At 43.3% G+C, this 15,685-nt stretch overlaps 1 protein-coding gene across 1 annotated transcript in view; it reads left to right on the top strand.

Moving 5' to 3' along the window:
* LOC108442518 (transmembrane protein 132C) overlaps nt 1-15,685 on the top strand; it is a 94,486-nt gene that overhangs the window by 57,757 nt on the left and 21,044 nt on the right. The window contains exons 4-5 of the mRNA XM_017722595.2: nt 5,395-5,584; nt 12,583-12,726. Of these exons, the coding sequence (XP_017578084.2) occupies nt 5,395-5,584; nt 12,583-12,726 (334 nt within the window). The remainder of the gene's footprint in view (nt 1-5,394; nt 5,585-12,582; nt 12,727-15,685) is intronic.

Consider the following 15,685-nt stretch of genomic DNA (forward strand, 5'->3'; position numbering starts at 1 on the left):
ATTACAGCCTTTTGCTATCACACCGACTGAAATTACAGCATACCAGTTTGAGCGGCTCTCTGGAGAGGGCTTATCTTGACGCCGGAGACCTCCATGGACACCAAGCTGGGAATGGACTGGAGGAGCTTAAGATTACACAGAAGGTCATGGTCATTCGGTAGCAGCCGGTGTGGGTCTGTCCTTGATGACTCTGGCCTTGTCAAGCTCATTTTAGTCTCGTTTTCTCGCAGTGTCTGGGATTAGGGCCCTTTGTTCGTCTAAATGCTTATAAACGGCATATTTGCGCTGTGTAAACTACTCATAATCCGTCCAAAACAGCCTGCAAGTTACCCCCTGCAGGGGCTGCCTACTGTGAGTGCCTTTTTGGGGGGGTCTTAAATCACCCCAACAATAGGTTCCCCCAGTCTCGGCTGCCTACAGCCACTTAGGCCGCAAAGCCGTGGTGCATTTTTGGGGAATCTTTCTCCTGTAATGCAGGATTAAAGCAGGCTAATCCTGTTTAATAGTGTCCCAAAAGAGGGCTGAAAGAGACCTTCACCCAAATCCGGATAGTCCTTGTTTTTAATTCTGCTTTGTTCTTTTTTGGGGGTTCTCATTTGGCTTGTTTGTCATGTTTGAATATCGACTTAATAATCATGTCAGACTGACCCGTCGAAAGGGGGGCACATTAACCCGAGTGGACAAGCTTAGCAAAGATCATGCAGTGTTTTATTCCTCCAAGCAAACAGTTTCTTGTTTTTTCCTCATTTTTAAATGATTTAATAAATCTAAAAGCAAAAAAAAAATTTGTACAGACACTTTCGTGTACAAAACTACAGGTTACTGTACACATATCTATTGTTTAGAATTTCTCCATTCAGAGGCTTTGTTAAAAATACAATTAATATGCTTAATTACGGGACAGAAATAAAAGTTATTTTCATGCTAATGTATCTTGTCATCTTAAATATAGTCAATACATCTAATATTGGTATCTTTATGAAGTTGTGGTTTAACTTAAGATTATTTACCTTATTACTAGACTTTATTGAGTAAAATGATCTCACTATATTGGCAGATAAGTTTGCCTGTTGTAAGAAATGTGCTTGAAACCAGCCAGTATAGTGAGATCACCTGATAAAATTACCTAAAACAAGTAAAACAATGTCCAGAAATGAGCTAAATGAGCGCACAACCATCTCAAAAGGAGAAATAGACATATAGACTAGATTTAAGGTCATTTCACTTGACAGGATACCATTTTTTGCAGTGTAGTTTCTCCACTAGTTTCACTTTGTTTGGAGTGGTCATTTGTAGATGCTTAATAAACTCAACAGATTATCAGTAGGACATCAACAACAACATGTCAGTGAAGTAGCAGTAGTGAAGCATCTGAATGCATAGAAGTAAATATATTGTAGATGTTCTGTTGATACATTATTACATTAATCGGATGTATTGTTAATATATTACACTGCGCAAAACCTCACCTTACCAACCTTAACAAAACCTAATCCTAATCCTAACCCTAACCTCAAACTCAACCAAAAACCTAAACCTAACTCTCACCCTGGCCCTAATCCTAACCCTAACCTTAACCTCAACCCAAAACCTAATCCTAAATCTCACCCTGGCCCTATTTGTAAACCTAAACTAAACCTCAAGCCAAAACCTAATCCTAACCCTGGCCCTAATCCTAACCCTTACCTTAAACTCAAGCAAAAACCTAACCCTCACCCTGGCCCTAGTCCTAACCTTAACCCCGACCCAAAACCTAATCCTAATCCTGGCCCTAATGCTAACCATAACCTTAAACTCAACCAAAAACCTAACCCTCACCCTGGCCCTAATCCTAACCCTAACCTTAACCTCAACCCAAAACCTAATCCTAAATCTCACCCTGGCCCTATTCGTAACCCTAACCTTAACCTTAAACTCAACCAAAAACCAAAACCTAACCCTCACCCTAGCCCTAATCCTAACCCTAAACTAAACCTCAACCAAAAACCTAATCCTAATCCTGACCCTAACCTTAACCTTAAACTCGACCAAAAACCAAAACCTAACCCTAACCCTGGCCCTAATCCTAACCCTAACCTTAAACTCGACCAAAAACCTAATCCTAACCCTAACCTTGGCCCTAATTGTAACCCTAAAGTAAACCTCAACCCAAAACCTAATCCTCACCCTAACCTTAACCCCACCCCAGAACCTGACCGTACCCCTCAACCGTTTGTGTTACTGAGAGTCTGTTGAGTGTTTGTTTCATCTAAAAAGGACCACTCAGAATAAAGTGTCCCCCTATTTTTTTTTGGGGGGGGGGGGTGTCAGAGGGGCAGATTATGTAGCTATTTGAGCTGAAATTGACTAAATAAAACTGCAGATCTTTTCTCTTTGTTATGCCAGTATCACTGTGACGCACCAATGAGTTCTAATGTTTCCTTAAAACGCCTTCAAAGTGTGCAAAGTGTGTTCATATGAATTAGAGAAATTGGGCTGTGCAATAAATAGACATGCAGACTTCATTAAGTGTCGCCAACACTAGTTTAATAACCTTATATTCGCAGCTCCATTCTGCTAAAAATACACACACACACACACACACACACAAGCCCATATGCTCATACATGCGGTCCACACAAAAGAGGCATTTGAACTCGTTTTCGGCTGATCCCCAGAGCTTGAAAGCTGTGTTTTAAAGCTGAAAGATCTGAGACAGATGAATCAGATTATAGAGGAACTTGAGTCCTATTGAAAGTATTATGGTGAATAGAGAGGGGATTGATGTGGATGTGGTGGGGGAATGACACGGCATAGTGATAGGGTGATTGACTAAGCTGTGTGCGATTTTAAAGCATCCATTTTATTCTTCGGTGCACATCGACGTGAAGGTATATGGCTTGTTCTTATTTCTAACTCTTTTCATCTACCGTCCGACAGATTGGATTCTTTGATAGCACTATGTGCAAATTGATCTTTTTATTGGGCACTTTGAGCTGTAAACCATTTTTCAACAAGTTTCTCGGGTCTTGTCGTCCTGGAGCTTGGCCTTCACCATCTCGGGTTAATGATATATGATGAAATATTCCGTGAACAGTGCATGCCAGAGATGTATGGAACGGTGGCATTGTTCCGGCAACAAGTCAGGAACACAGTGTAACGTGTGGGACCGACGATGAGGCGAATGTATGTGATGTATGTGCTGAGATAAGCGAGATTTACTAGGGGCAAATGCAATATCAGGTTCTAGACAGACCAGTGTCAACGAGCCAACACGGAGAGAACGAGGGACAGACATAACAAAAATGATCACAGGAAAAACACAACGGAGGCCAGAATGACGACGCTAAACAATACACTACAAAGACCAAACAGAATACCAGCAGCCTAACGGGAAAACACAGGGCTTAATTATAACAGGGTTAACAAGACACAGGCGGTAACAATCAGGAGCAGGGTCTGGAAACAAGGGGGCAGGACCGGGAAGAAACAAAACAAGGAATCACATGGACAAGACCAAAACAAAAGCACATGGAGGACTGGGAGGGGCCAGTCGTGACATACAGCATCTGACTGGTCGACAGACTCGACCCAAGGCAGTGGGTGGTGGCTGGTATAGCGCAGTAGATGACATCCACTTCCACATTGTGTTGACTGGGGTTCAATCCCCGCCTTGGTAAACACCCTACACTATACCAATAATGAGTCCTTGGGCAAGACTCCTAACTCTACCTTCGCCTACCTGTGTTAAACTAATCGAATTTGAAGTCGCTCTGGATAAGAGCGTCTGCCAAATGCTGTAAATGTAAAAGGCATCCGTCCACTAACAGCCATGCGAAGAACTCTTTTCAGTGTTGGATTGGTTATTAAGGATATAAGTCTCCAAAAAGACAGTGCAGTTCAGGGCAGGATTGCAAAGGTATATTGTCGCAATGGAGCCCTCAGAGGAATGACAAAGTGCAAGCCTTCTGGGGAAAGAAAAACCAAACTGAAAGTAAATGTGTAGCATTCAGCGTGTTTATTCTTTTATCTACGGTGTCCTTTGATGCTGCATACAACATCATCACCTTGAGAGGGTTAATCTGGTTCTTGTACCTGGAACTTGTTATACATTTGATGGTTTGCTTTTTTAAAATTCCCATAGTGCTGTTTGATCAGAATGTTGCTTTCATTCCCTTTGGATCTTCAGGAAAACTCATAGACTGATGGGGAATATGAATTCTTTGAAGGTGCAGTTCTCAAAAGGAGCAGCCCATAAGTAGCTTTGGCTCATGGCTGGCTTGCCAAAACTGTAAGACCTCAGTTTCTCACTGTAGTTCTTCGTTGGGAACGTCTCAGCAAACACTGACAACTGGTAGATGAGTGGAAAATGGGGTATATCTGCAGACAGAATTGGCCAATGTAGAGGACAACCTCCACACGTCAAGCCTACAGTGGGATCTGCTCCTGGCTGTTAGACCTGTTATGCAGAGGCTTCGTCTGGAACTTTATAGTACACACCGATTACTCATGGGATGATGGAAAATATGATTTATTTGCAGATATAATTGGCCAAAGGAGAAAACAGATACTGCATGCCTGGTCTACTGTAGTTCTGCTCCTGGCTTTCTCGCCAAACAAGCTAGTTTTCTCTGAAACTTCACAGCAAGCACTGATAACTTACATTTTTATAGAAAATATCATTTATTTGCGGACCAGACGGAGCCTGAAGTTCTCATTTAGCTCTAATGAAATGCAATATGGTTAGGTGTGAAATCAGGGCCCAGAATAGGATATTTAAACGATCCCAATTGTGGGTAGTGCTATAAATAGCTGCAGAATCAGTGTTTTTCTGGAATTACAGGTCATTTACACAGACATTTCAGTGCATTTAGGCAAGTGTGAGAGCAGTCGATGCGGTCAAGAGATCAGATCTGTGGCCAGGGGGTCACTTTAAATGACCTTGCATGCAGTCTGTATTGGGTTTGAAAGCTGTTCACTCCCAAAACTGATATGAATGATTCAAATTACTCAGTTCGTCCTTATTTAAAGTTTTTTTAAAAAAAACAAGGTGGTGGAGATTTTATCTTCCTGGACACACATTGCAATAGTGCAATAGGAATGAACTACCATCATTAAAAACAAAATATCCAATCTTATGATGCCATTTGACAGCCAACATGCGAAAATGGTGCAGCATTGGCAGGTTTTTTTTATGTGAAACGATGTTTAAATGCGTCATATGTCGAAACAAACCTGTGACAATGACCGCCTACATCAACAGAATCCATCCGAGATATGGATTCAAGGATTTGGTTAAGTTTATAAAAGCCTTTAAGGCATCAACCTCACAGATTTAACAGCTTAAGTTCTATTATTCATTCATATACTGTTTAAGATGTATTGTCCAATAACAACGACTGTCTCCCCTCACAGGCTGAGCAAACTTCAGGCGATCCTGCAGATGGATTTTGAGGTGGAGGATGTCAGCAGCCAGTCAGAGATCCAGGTTATTAAGTGGGAACTGGCCCTTCCTGATGATGTGAAAATGCTGGGGGCCTCGGAGGGCCTCATGAGGGTCTATACCACCCAGAGGGACTTTGTCGGCTTGGCTCCTTTGGTCATGGTGGGTGCAATTTCAAATAATGTTTTTGCGCAACCTAAAAATTTGAACATTATTTCTTTATTTTGCCCATCTACATTGTTAGAAAGCCGGATAGGAGTGCTTTTTATTAATGAGGGGAAAGTTGGGTGCAAAAATAAATATATAATTGTACTATATTAATTATTAAGGCCTTGGCCACCCAAATGGTAAGAAGAATCATTTTGTCCTTGACAGCAAAAGTCAAAGCACCTTGGGAGCCACAATATTTATGCCCAATTACTTTATTCTTAAGCTTCAGCTCAGCCATAGCGGCTTTTCTCGCATCCCTGGCAGGAAACTTTCCAGGAGTAGAATTTTTTAGTGAAGGCAGCTCCTCTTTCACCAGCTTTTTGTTTGAATTTGCCTGCTCCACCTTAAATGGACGCTGTTAGCTCTATGTATGTAATGCTGTGACTCTGTGTTACACCTATTGTAACAACACAGAACTGATCAGATGCTCGCAGATGAGGGTAGAAGAAGAGACTTCACTGATTAACGTGGAATCCAAGCTCGTGTCAAAAGACAGACATGGATCAAATCCAAAACAATCCAGTACACAAGAAGAATAACACAAAGCAGGCAAACAAGACGAAAAGGGCAATGACAAAAGGCAGAGTTGTAAATCCAGAAAAGATAGGTTGGTTGGTGGGTAAGAGGGTAGGTAAAAGAGTGAGACAGATAGTTGGATGGATGGATGGAATGGTGGTCAATAAAGTAGATAGATAGATAGATAGATAGATAGATAGAATGGTGGGGAAATGAGTAGATAAATGAGTTGGTTGGTGGGTGAGTGGGTAGGCAGATAGGTAGATGGATGATTGATGGATGGGTGGCCAGTTAAGGAGATAGATAGAAGAGTTGATTGAGTGGTTGGTGGGTGAGTGGGTCATGAGACAGATAGTTGGGTGGATGGATTGGTGGTCAAGAAAGTAGACAGACAGACAGACAGACAGACAGACAGACAGACAGATAGATAGATAGATAGATAGATAGACGAGTGGTAGCTCTTTGTAGCTCAGGCGGATGGAACAATACTTCACAATATCATGACTAAAGCCCGGGCTTTAAATACTAACTACTCCTAGTCATATGACATCATGATATGATCTCCTGAGTCGGCAGTACATGACTGAGGTGCCCTTGAGCAACACACCTAACCCCCAACTGCTCCCCGGGCGCTGCGGATAGGGCTGCCCACCCCCCTGGACAAGTGTGCTCACTGCCCCCCCTACTGTGTATGTGGTGTTTCACTGCATGAATGGGCTGAAAGGTGAAATTTCCCGTTGTGGCACTAATTAGGGTCACTTAATAATATTAACAACTGTGTTCCATTCATTCTTAAATACATGAAGCTGCGGAAGACAAAACCATAGAGCCATCCACCAAACATCACGGATGAATGTCAAGCCTGTTGTTTTTGCCACTGCTGAACTGCTGGATCTCCTCCTTTCTTGCGCAGATGATTAGCTTCCTATTTATAACTGCAGCGTTTTAGGTGCCATCAGTGTGACGAACAAGCCACATGGAGCATCGTCAAGCTTTTCTCCAGATCCTCTAACATGTCTGTTAGTAGACGTCTTGCATAACGCACCTGTGAGAGCCGCGCACACGTACCCCCACTCACGCGTCTTCCGCAGGTGGAATCTCTTTCATGCCGTTGCGCCGAAGCTCACACATGTCACACAAACCTCTCACCCGTCATCTCACATTGAGCCATATTTAGCACCCGTTACCATGTGACCCCTGTAGGTTCAGCGATATTAGCATTAAAAGCTGTTATGCAACTGTCTGCTTTGCAAACAATGGAATGATTTACTGCATATCCAACTCCGGCTGCAACTTTAGGGCATCATTACGGTAATATATGAGCCGTTAGCTCCTTCAAAAGCTCCATTAATCTGTGTGGAGGCCTTGACCAGCTGTGAGCACTGTGAAGCAGTAATCTGCAGTGGACGACGTCACGAGAGGGAGAGAACATCCTGTTTTAGGGGACGCCTCAGTGCTTGTAGGATTGGGCAGTTTTACTTTGCAGAAGTGTGAAGATGATTGTAATTGCTCTCTGTAAAAGTCTGTGATCTCCACTTAGAGAGATGGAAGCTCAGCCCTTATTACAAGAGAGGGCGAGAGAGATGGTGGTTGGACGGTGTGGTTGAGTAGATGGATGGATGGATGGATGGATGGATATATATTTACAGTATTAAAGAACTAGTCAGGCCATGTGACCATGCTGAAAGATGAGGTCGCCTCAGGAGAAGAGCAGGAGCTCAGGATCATGATTGAGCTTGTAAATGCGACAGCTTCATCTATCCATCTGATAAGGTTGTGACCCTGGGCCGGGGGCCAAACGCACAGATTTGGGTCTGATCATTGCGATTTTGCTCTGGAACATACAGCTGGATTAAAGAAATGGGAAACATGACAGTTCAGAAAATGTACAGCATAATACCGCCCACCCTGCTGCATCTGAAAACGTGAGTCATTACAGCTACAGAATAGAGAAGCACAAATATCAGGACACGTTTCTTCTTTCCAGGAGATTAAAATAGCTCAAAATGGCATTTAGCAAAGCATCTACTGGTTCCCTGAACACTAATGATATAAGGCATTTGCTGTGTACCAGTATTAACCTGGTAGGATTTTGGTGGGTTAGAATGCAAAGCTTCCAGATATGCATCATCACATCATCACGTCCACTCTGTGAAAAGACCAGGACATCAACCTGCGGCATTGTAGGCCGCTTGTAGAGCACTCCAGTGCTCCTCAGTGTCGTTGCTGGACTGAGAACAGTCCACCAACCAAAAATACCCAGCCAACAGCGTCCTGTGGGCAGCGTCCTGTGGGCAGCGTCCTGTGGGCAGTGTCCTGTGACCACTGATGAAGGACTAGAGGATGACCAACACAAACTGTGCAGCAGCAGATGAGCTGTCGTCTCTGACTTTACATCTACAAGGTGGACCAGCAAGGTAGGAGTGTCTAATAGAGTGGACAGTGAGTGGACACAGTGTTTAAAAACTCCAGCAGCATTGCTGTGTCTGATCCACTCGTACCAGCACAACACACACTAACACACCACCACCACCACGTCAGTGTTACTGCAGTGCTGAGAATGATCCACCACCCAAACAGTACCTGCTCTGTGAGGGTCCATGGGGGTCCTGACCACTGAAGAACAGGGTAACAGAGTATCAGAGAAACAGATGGACTACAGTCTGTAACTGTAGAACTACAAAGTGCAGCTATACAGTAAGTGGAGCTGATAAGATGGACAATGAGTGTAGAAACGAGGAGGTGGTCATAATATTAAGCCTGATTGGTGTGTATGCCACTTAAAATTAACACACCTTCCCATGACCCTATGACCTGTATCTCAATACAAAACATCCCTCTAACTTCTAACATATTCATGTTTTTGGAACTGCTGGACGGTCCGGCTCTTTCAGTTTTCTCTTACAAGAGCTAAGCTGACATACATCTACAAAAACCGTTCCACAGTCTGGTCATCCACTTGCATCTGTCACAAACTATAAAGGTCATGAGAGATTTGACCTGCACCATGGAGCTCCACGTTCCCTGGGTGCACACTAGAGGATTATTAATGAACCTTTTTAGACTTTAATCCCAACCTATGCTCCAGCGCATCCTGCTTTTACCTCAGAAAGGAACAACATGTCCACGGCACTTTGTTTGTAATCAAGTTGGTCTGGCTGTGGGGCAGATGGGTTCTGTCCCAAAATGCACTCGAGCAAGGAGTTAAAATAGCCAAGTCTGCTGTCAAGTGTTACAGAACCACACTGTGATGCTAACAGAACGTTTTTGTCTGAGGTTAAGATACAGTAAACGGTGCAGCCACTTGTTTAATACCACCAAAGATTAATGAGCATATTTTGTCACTGGTGGAAAAATTAATATGTTGATTTTTCTCTCTATTTTAATTTTGTTAGATCAGATTAAGAGACCCTTATTAGTCGTACAACGGGGGCATTTCACCTCTGCATTTGACACATCCATGCAGTGAAACACACACACACACACACACACACACACACACACACACACACACACACACACACACACACACACACACACACACACTAGGGGGCAGTGAGCACACTTGCCCAGGCAGTGGGCAACCCTATACGCAGCACCTGGGAAGCAGTTGGGGGTTAGGTCAGTAGGGGGTTAGGGCAACTCAGTCGTGTACTGTCAGCTCAGGGGATCGAACCGGCAACCTTCCCGTCACAAGGCGGGTTCCCTGACCTCCAGCCCACGACTGGACCCATAAAAGAGCTGCGTCATGTTTCTGCCTGTCTTTTTTACAGAGTTTAAAAATGTCACAATGTCAAAATGTCATAATAAATGGAGAAGAAAATGGAAAATGACCTCCATTCAAAGGTTTTTGAAAAGTTATTGATTTGAAGTATTGGCCTAAAATGAAGTCAGTACTTTGTAATGGTGAAAAAAGGGGGGAGGGGGCGAGTGGTAGAAGAGATAGCAAGGATTCCTGGCTTCTTTGGAGGCACACAGACAGGAATACACTCCATGCGGGGTAGAAGACGTATTTAATGATAGGTCACCCACTTATCTCACCATCACTGTCCAGATAACCTAGAAGATAGTTACAGCAGACCGGCGGCAGCAGCTCACCATCTTGCACGGAGGGGCTACAATTCTCTCGCGCATGCGCAGTAGTACAATACATGTAGGCCATCGTTACAACTTCATGACCTTGATCCACCTAGTGAACAGATGAGTTTTGAAAGTGCTAATGCATTTAGAAAAAGAGCAAAAGTTTTAAGACTTTTTAATATTACATACTTAAAAATATGTTTCTTTAGTAAAGAACATGGTTCTGTATAGAACCATGAACACTGCATGATTAAAGGATTCTTTTTTAGGGTGAAAGTTCCTCACATTAATGGAGAAAGTGTTGTAAATGGTTCTGTGTAGCACCAAAAAGGGTTCTTCTATTGTTAGGGTGTCAGGCTTGATGCAACAGAAGAACCTTTTTTGGTGAAGATTCTGTACAGAACCATATACAACACATTCTCCATCAACCTGAAGAACCCTTTCATCATGCAAAGAAACATTTAATCATGCAAAGCGTTCTTTGAGTGTTCATGATTCTATAGAGAACCATTTTCTTCACTAAGGAACCCTTGAAGAACCATCTTTACCATTTAGTAGAGCACATTTAGAGCCGCTATACATGCCACAAAGTGCCGTCTCGACCGTTTGGTAGACGTGAATATTTTTTAAATTGTGGCATCAAAAAAACGACAAAGAAACACAAATTGTTTTTATTACGGCCCCAAACAAACAAAAAATACAAAAAAAAACCATTGCTTTTTTTCTTGGTGAGGACATTAAAGTTTGTACATGAAAGATTTTGAACTAATACGCCCATAAAAACGTGCTAAATGGGGATGGTCTGCAGAAACGTGTCAGATGTTGGTCATTTCTATTTGTCAAAGCATGCACTTTGTCAAAATGTAGCTTTTACATTTGTCTAGCTTTTAGCATCTGCTTTGCTGTATCTTTTCAGTGCAGAGTTGTCTTCAGCAAGTTAACCAGCATGCAGAGTTTAGACAACACACACACTACCTAAGGCGCTTCTCCTTCTGGGTGAGGTTGCTGGAGCCTATCCCAGTGGCCATTGGGCGAAAGGCAGGAAACACCCTGGATAGGTTGACCAGTCCTTTACGGGGCAGACAGACAGACAGACATACACCTAGTGTCAATTTAATGTGTTGGCCTGACTGCATGTCTTTGAACTGAGGGAAGAAACCCTTGCAGACACAGGGAGAGCATACAAACCCTGGTCACCTGGCCGGGGAATCAAGTCCTGCGCAGCCCAAAGCGCCACCGTGCCACCCCAGTTTAGACAACAGCATTCGAAAGACACTGATGTTGGACAAAAGCTCTGCGATGGACTGGAAACCTGTCCAGGGTATATCCTGCCTTCCATCCGAGGACCGCTGGAATAGGCTCCAGCACCCTCCGTGACCCTGAGGTAGAAGCAGCTTAGAAGATGTGTGTGTGTGTGTGTGTGTGTGTGTGTGTGTGTGTGTGTGTGTGTGTGTGTGTGTGTGTGTGTGTGTGGAACTAAGGGTTCAACCCCAGAAAAACTACCCCATAGCATTATATCATTATCCCTCCTCCACCAAACTTTACAGCTGGCACAGTGCAATCAGGCAGGTAACGTTCTCCTGCCGTTTGCCAAACCCAGACTCGTCCATCAGACTGACAGATAGAGAAGCGTGAATCATCACTCCACAGAATAAGGCTTGCATGCAGCTGCTCAGGCCATAGAAACCCATGCCATGTAGCTCCCTGTGCAGTTTCTGTTGTGATGTTGACGCCAAAGGAGGTTTGAACTCTCCAGTTATCGATCAGCAGTGTTAGTGACCTTATTACACTTTGCTCCTCAGCGCTCGGCGACCTTTACATGGTTGGACACTTGATGGCTGCGTTATTGTGGTTCCTAAATGCTGCCACTTTTCAATAATATCATTCACAGTTGATCGTGGAAGATCTAGAAGGGAAGAAATTCCACAAACTGATTTGTTATAAAAGTGACCTCCCATTACAGACCCAGTGAGCTCTTCAGTGAGCTCTTTAGAACGACCCATCCTTTCACAAATGCTTGTAAAGGCAGACTGCATGGCTAGCTGCTTGAGTTTATGCACCTGTGTTAATGGGACTGAATGAAACACCTGAATTCAGTGATTAAGTGGCGTGTCCCAATACTTTTCTCCATATAGTGTGTATGTTAATATCTTCCGTTTGTAGTGTTATATGTGCTGTAGAATGTAAACTATATGATTTCATTTTCATAGTTTTGAATGAAAAAAGTGATGAATGTTGAATTGAGGAAAGAGTCAATGCCTTGACTCTGAACGCCATTAAACTCTTTAACATCATTAAACCTGTATATGGTGTTGTACATGGCTGAGATTGAGCCCTTTGATCTCTGTCTGCAGGACACTGAGCTGATGAACACAGCGGTGTTGACCGGTAAGCGGGTGGTTGTGCCAGTCAGAACAGTCGCCGTGGAGACGGACGGATCCGTTACTGATGTCTCGGACTTCACAGACTGCAGCTCAACAGATGAGGACGTGCTGAAGGTACTGAGTGAATGAAAAAAGAGACTGAAGTAGCGTGAAGGTTGCTTTCGTCCTCATTGTGGTCCATTGAAAAACGGAGCTGGCCAGTTAATAATCGATAACACCGTCACTTCTTCCAAAGCGAGAGGCACTTGAAAAATTACGAAGGTTACGGGAGCACTTCACCGTGCATGCAGGAACCTGTAAGGCACAGGAGAACAACACTCGTTCATGAACATTTAAAGAGAATCTCAGAATGAATGGCATAGATACCTATGGATATTTCCAGGCATGTGTGCCATTCAAGCCATTGAAACCTATCAGAATGCAACGGTAGGTCCTGATGAGAGCCAAGAGGTTGATCTATGGATTCAGTCGTGATGGAAAAGGAGTATTTTTTTTTGAAGGTCATGCTATGAGATCTATTATCTGTGGTGCGTGAGGAGGTATGAGAACATTCCAGCATTTCCAGTGTAGAATAATGTTTAGCCACCTGGTCTACCAACCAGATTCAGAGCCATCAACCAACTTTACAGAGAAACTTGCCAAGGAGAAAAATCCAAGGCTAACCAGGCTACAACCGTTTTTATTACACATGATTAATAGTATAATCATTCATATTGCTTTAAAAGGACAAGCCCAAGCCTTCCTAAACTGGTACCGAATTCATCTCTAGAGGGCAATTTTCTCATTTAAGGACCCACTTCTGATGATGTATGAAGGGTGGAGGAACTTTAGAGAAGCTGCGTCTGGGTTGGATTTTTAGGGATGGACTCTTTCGAAATGTGTATTTTTTAATCCATTTGCTGGTGAAAACATCATTTCAGTGGAGAGAACTGGGTACAAAAATGCTAGAAATGACTTGTCAGTTAAGGACGACAGGCTAAAGTTAGCCATGTAGCTAACTTTATGCTATCTGGCCATCTAGATGTAACCTTAGTTTGGCTCCTTTGACTAAAGAAATGTCCATTTTTGTGTTGAATAAAGATGGAACCACTGTTTTTCATGATCGTGTTCGTCAGTCGAGGTACACTAGTGCGAGCTTGGTTTCGCTTATAAGCCTATAGCTCAGTGGCTAGGCTAGCAGCCGGGATTGGGTGAAACCACAGGGATTCCCAAAGGTTATATGATGTACTTGCATGCTGGGTAACATCACTAATGACTGAAAATGTGAATCAATTCATTCTGTCAAAGCAGTGAGGCTAAACGATATAATGCTGTGCTACAGAAGCACAAGTGTGCTACTGCACAAGACAGTAACTCAGGTTTTAGGCCATTTTATAACTTGACGTTGGGCGTAAGCCCCTGTCAACATGGTTTCAAATGACTTCATTCGTTTTATTAAGATTAATAGACCCTTATTAGTCCCACAACGGGGAAATTTCACCTCTGCATTTAACCCACCCATGAAGTGAAACACCACATACACACTAGTGAGCACACACACACTAGGGGGCAGTAAGCACACTTGCCTGGAGCGGTGGGCAGCCCAATCCGCAGCGCCCGGGGAGCAGTTGGGGGTTAGGTGTCTTGCTCAAGTCATGTACTGTCAGCCCTGGGGATTGAACCGGCGACCTTCTGGTCACAGGGCCGGTTCCCTAACCTCCAGCTCATCTGATGTCACTTTTGGCAAATTTGGTCCCGCATTACTCAAATCTAACAGAAAAAGTCATTTAAAAATCTGTCAACATAAAAGACCAAGACACTGCCAGTTCATAATTAAAACATCCTGAAACATAATAGTTAGGATAAAATGATGAAAATGAGTAGAGAGGGGCTTTAAAGGGACGTTTTTGTTTGTTGCACATGCTGAATACTTTAAGGACTGTGGCACAATCAGTGATATTAGTAATGTTAGCATTGGAGACAAGGTAGACAACTTTAGTTCCAGTGAAAGGGAATTTCCAGTCAAGCTTAATGCAGCCGATTCCCTATTTAAAGTGGAGTGAACATTCAATGAGAATTTGAGCCTCTTGCTCTGACATATGCAATTCCAAATATGCATATTTCAGTGCAAACGTTCTTTAGGGTCAGATACGCTGCTTAATCTTGATAGACTTCAACAAACAAATGCGATTAATCACTATTATTCATTGCAATCATTTGACAGCCCTACAAATCACATTCAAATCTAGTTTTAGGTTCTCTTTAGGAGAACCTTGTGCAATGTGATGGTCTCTAAATTTGTATTTACTACAGAACTGAGACAGATTATTAAAAGAGTTGTTAGTGGCATCAGTAAAACTTTCACATCTCCTTGGAGTTCAGCATCATGTTTACCGCCGCCACAGCTGGAGTCAAGTCAGGTTCAAGTTTGGTTTTTTTTTCACAATTCGTTGAAAGGCACAGTGGATGATCACTCGAGACTGAGTGGTGTTTGACCCAAGGCGAAGAGACAGGACTGAGTGTGGTGGAGTGATTTAGAGTGAGTGTTTCTGGGGGCAGAAGTTCTTTAAGGTCTTCTCAAAGTTATCTGAACTGTGAGGGTCAACCTGTCCCTGTCCGAGTCCAGAAGTCGGTGAGAGTCTGTCGTCGTCTGGCGGTTGAGTGTGCTCTTGTTCTGAGTGCTGGAAGGTCTTTTGAAAGTTGCGGTGAAGTTGTCACACGCGTTCTGGGTAAAGTCCATCAGGCTGCAGAGTGGATAGAGTATGACAGTTGTACACGGTGAAGTGACAGCCCCAGATATGGCTCTGTGTGAAGAGCTTTAACTCCACCCACCAAGTCCCTGTCTGCTGCCATTCACCTGAGTGAGACTGACAGCTGGGACTTCAGCTCAGAAATAAACTCAATAAACTCAAAACTGAGCAGGTACTATTTAGGTGGTGGATCATTCTCAGCAGTGCTGAGAATGATCCACCCCCCAAATAGTATCTGCTCTGTGAGGGTCCATGGGGGTCCTGACCACTGAAGAACAGGGTAACAGAGTATCAGAGAAACAGATGGACTACAGTCTGTAACTGTAGAACTACAGAGTTCAGCT

The sequence above is a fragment of the Pygocentrus nattereri genome, chromosome 29, assembly GCF_015220715.1.
Source record: "Pygocentrus nattereri isolate fPygNat1 chromosome 29, fPygNat1.pri, whole genome shotgun sequence".
Classification (NCBI taxonomy): Eukaryota; Metazoa; Chordata; class Actinopteri; order Characiformes; family Serrasalmidae; genus Pygocentrus; species Pygocentrus nattereri.